At 69.9% G+C, this 2,419-nt stretch overlaps 1 protein-coding gene across 1 annotated transcript in view; it reads right to left on the bottom strand.

Annotated features, from left to right (window-relative positions):
- Positions 1-364: 364 nt before the first annotated feature.
- H696_01255 (hypothetical protein) overlaps positions 365-2,419 on the bottom strand; it is a 3,537-nt gene continuing 1,482 nt past the window's right edge. The window contains exon 3 of the mRNA XM_009495140.1: positions 365-2,299. Coding sequence (XP_009493415.1) covers positions 412-2,299 — 1,888 coding nt within the window. The 3' untranslated portion in view covers positions 365-411. The remainder of the gene's footprint in view (positions 2,300-2,419) is intronic.

The raw sequence follows: 2,419 nt of genomic DNA, 5'->3' as shown, positions 1-2,419 counted from the left end.
CGCACAGGATCGATGACTTGATCGGGCGGCCTCTCGTGTGCCTTGCACGCCGGTCCATGACTTGGAGCCCCCCCCGCCGGTTCCCAACTTGGCAGGAGTGGTATGCGGCCCGACGCGCCCGCATCACGCGACCACCCGATCACGGGACGCGTTCCTATCGGCTTTGAAACAAACCAACGAAGAAGGTGAAGTTTCTATTTTGGAGGTGAAAATGTGAACAAGAAAGCCAAGCCGGAGGAGAAAGGGAGGAGTGGGAGAGGGGGAGGGGGGCCTGGCCTCCCGCGGGGGAAAGAGGGGAGACCCGCCGTACACGACAGCGCGGGCGCGATGGGGAGCGACGCCGCGACCTCCCCGCCCCCCCCCCCCCCCCCCCCACACACACACACATACACGCCTTTCGCGCCCCTTTTCTTACCGGCGCGAAGACGCCCGAACCTCCAACGAGGTAAGGCGCTTGCCGAGCTCGATGGATTTGAGCTTCTCCTTGGCCAGGTCCCGGGCGATGGAGCGATTCTTCAGCTCGGCCTGGGCCCGAGCGTACTCCGTCTCGGCGAGGGACATCTTGGCCATGACCAGATCGCCCATGAGCTCGGTCGCGTACGCCTGCGTGTCCTCGACCATCTGCTGGGCAGATGCCTGGGCCGCGGCCGTGGCCTCCTTGAGGGCCAGCTCGGCCGACGAGTGGGTCTGCGACAGCTCGGCGCGCAGGGAGGAGATGGTGGCCGTGTGGTCCTCGGCGGACTTGCGGGCACGCTCGGCCTCCCGGCGGGCAGCCTGCGCCGCCAGGCGCTCGCCCTCCAGGTCCTCGATGGCCTGGTCACGGGCGCGCACCGCCTCGCGGAGCTCACGCTGCAGGATGGCCACCTCGGTCCGGGCCTCGGTGGTGGCACGGGCCGCGGCTTCGGCATCGGCGCGAGCCTGCTGCGCCGTGGTGGCAGCCGCCTCGGCCGCCGACCGGGCGCTCTCCATGTTTTCGGACTCCGCCAGGGCCCGAGCCGCGGCCTGGGCCGCCTGGTTATCGGCCAGGCCGAGGGCCGAGCTGGCCGACGCGGCCTGCTCCTCGGCATGGAGCATGCGCGCGGTCACCCGGTCCAGCTCCTCCTGCAGGGCATTCACCTCGTCGTGATGCTTGGCCCGGAGCTTGGAAATGCGCTGCTCAAACTGGGCCAGCTGCTCGTCGGCCTCGCGCTCCGACCGCTCGAGATCCTCCTCGAGGGCCTGGGCCCGGCGCTCGGCATCATGCCGGGCCGTCTGTGCGGCCTGCAGCTGCGCCGCCAGGGCCGTTTGCGCGGTATCCTGGTCGGCCTTGGACCGGAGCTTGTGCTGGTCGAAGTTCCGGCGCAGATCGTCCGCCTGCCGGCGGGCATCCTCCACGTCCTTCTCCAGGCCCCGGGTGGCGCGCTCATTCTCCTGGAGCTTCTGCTGGGCCGCCTTCAGGGCGCGAGTCTTCTCGGCCAGCTCGTCGGACATCTGCTCGATTTCGCTGTCCCGCTCCTGGGTGGCGTCCATCAGCCGGCTGATTTCGGCATTCTTCTCGGCCAGCTGCTGGCGGAGCTGCTCAATCTCCCCGGACTTCTGCTCGACCAAGCTCAGGGCCGAGGCGGCCGCGGCCGCGGCCTGTGCGTTGCCCAGGCTGTCCGATGAGCGCGACAGGGCCGGCGTCGCGGCCGCCCGGGCGATTTCCTCCTGCAGGGCGCCATTCTTCTCGCGCAGGCGCTCGATCTCCTTGTTGAGCTCCGGGATGGCGGAGCGCGCTTGGGCCGACTCGGCGGCCAGGCGCTCGCGCAGGCGAGACAGCTGCTGCTCCAGCAGCTGCGAGTCCTCGATGACCTCGTCGCGCTCGCGCATGACATTGCTCAGCTGCTCGCGGAGTTCGCGGATTTGCGCCTCGAGTTCCGGCGATCCGGCGCCGCCAATGGGCACCGTCGTCGGCGCCGACACGCGGATCTTCGGCTGGTCCGGCACGGACGAGGAAAAGTCCGCCGGCAGCGGCTCGAACCCCGGGGAGGGGGTGTTAATGGCGTGCATGTGCGCCACCGAGGGCTCTTCGCCGGGGGCCATCGCCGGGGCCCGGGTCAGGCCGGAGGGGGGGCCCGAGCGGCCGGCCGCCGACGCGGGGCCCGGATCCGACTCGAAGGGGTTGCTGCTGGCCGGCTCCGGGGACATGCCGAGGGCAGAGCTCCCGGCCGAATGAAGGTCCCCGGGGGAGGAGTCCAGCGGAGTGCTGCTAGGCAGGGAATCGGTCGACACGCCGCCGGAGTAGGCTGGCTTGGCGATCGGATGGAATCGCGAGCGAATGCTACAGGGGCAGGCGTCGAGGGAGGGGCAGTGGGAGGGAGAGTGTGTTCGGTCAGCACAAGGGCACACATGAAAGGCCCGCGGGGTTGGCGCACAAGCCGGGATGTCATCGGGGGGGGGG

Source organism: Fonticula alba (assembly GCF_000388065.1).
Source record: "Fonticula alba strain ATCC 38817 unplaced genomic scaffold supercont2.2, whole genome shotgun sequence".
Classification (NCBI taxonomy): Eukaryota; order Rotosphaerida; family Fonticulaceae; genus Fonticula; species Fonticula alba.
Note: the sequence above shows the minus strand (reverse complement) of the source record. Positions and strands in the feature narration are given on the sequence as shown.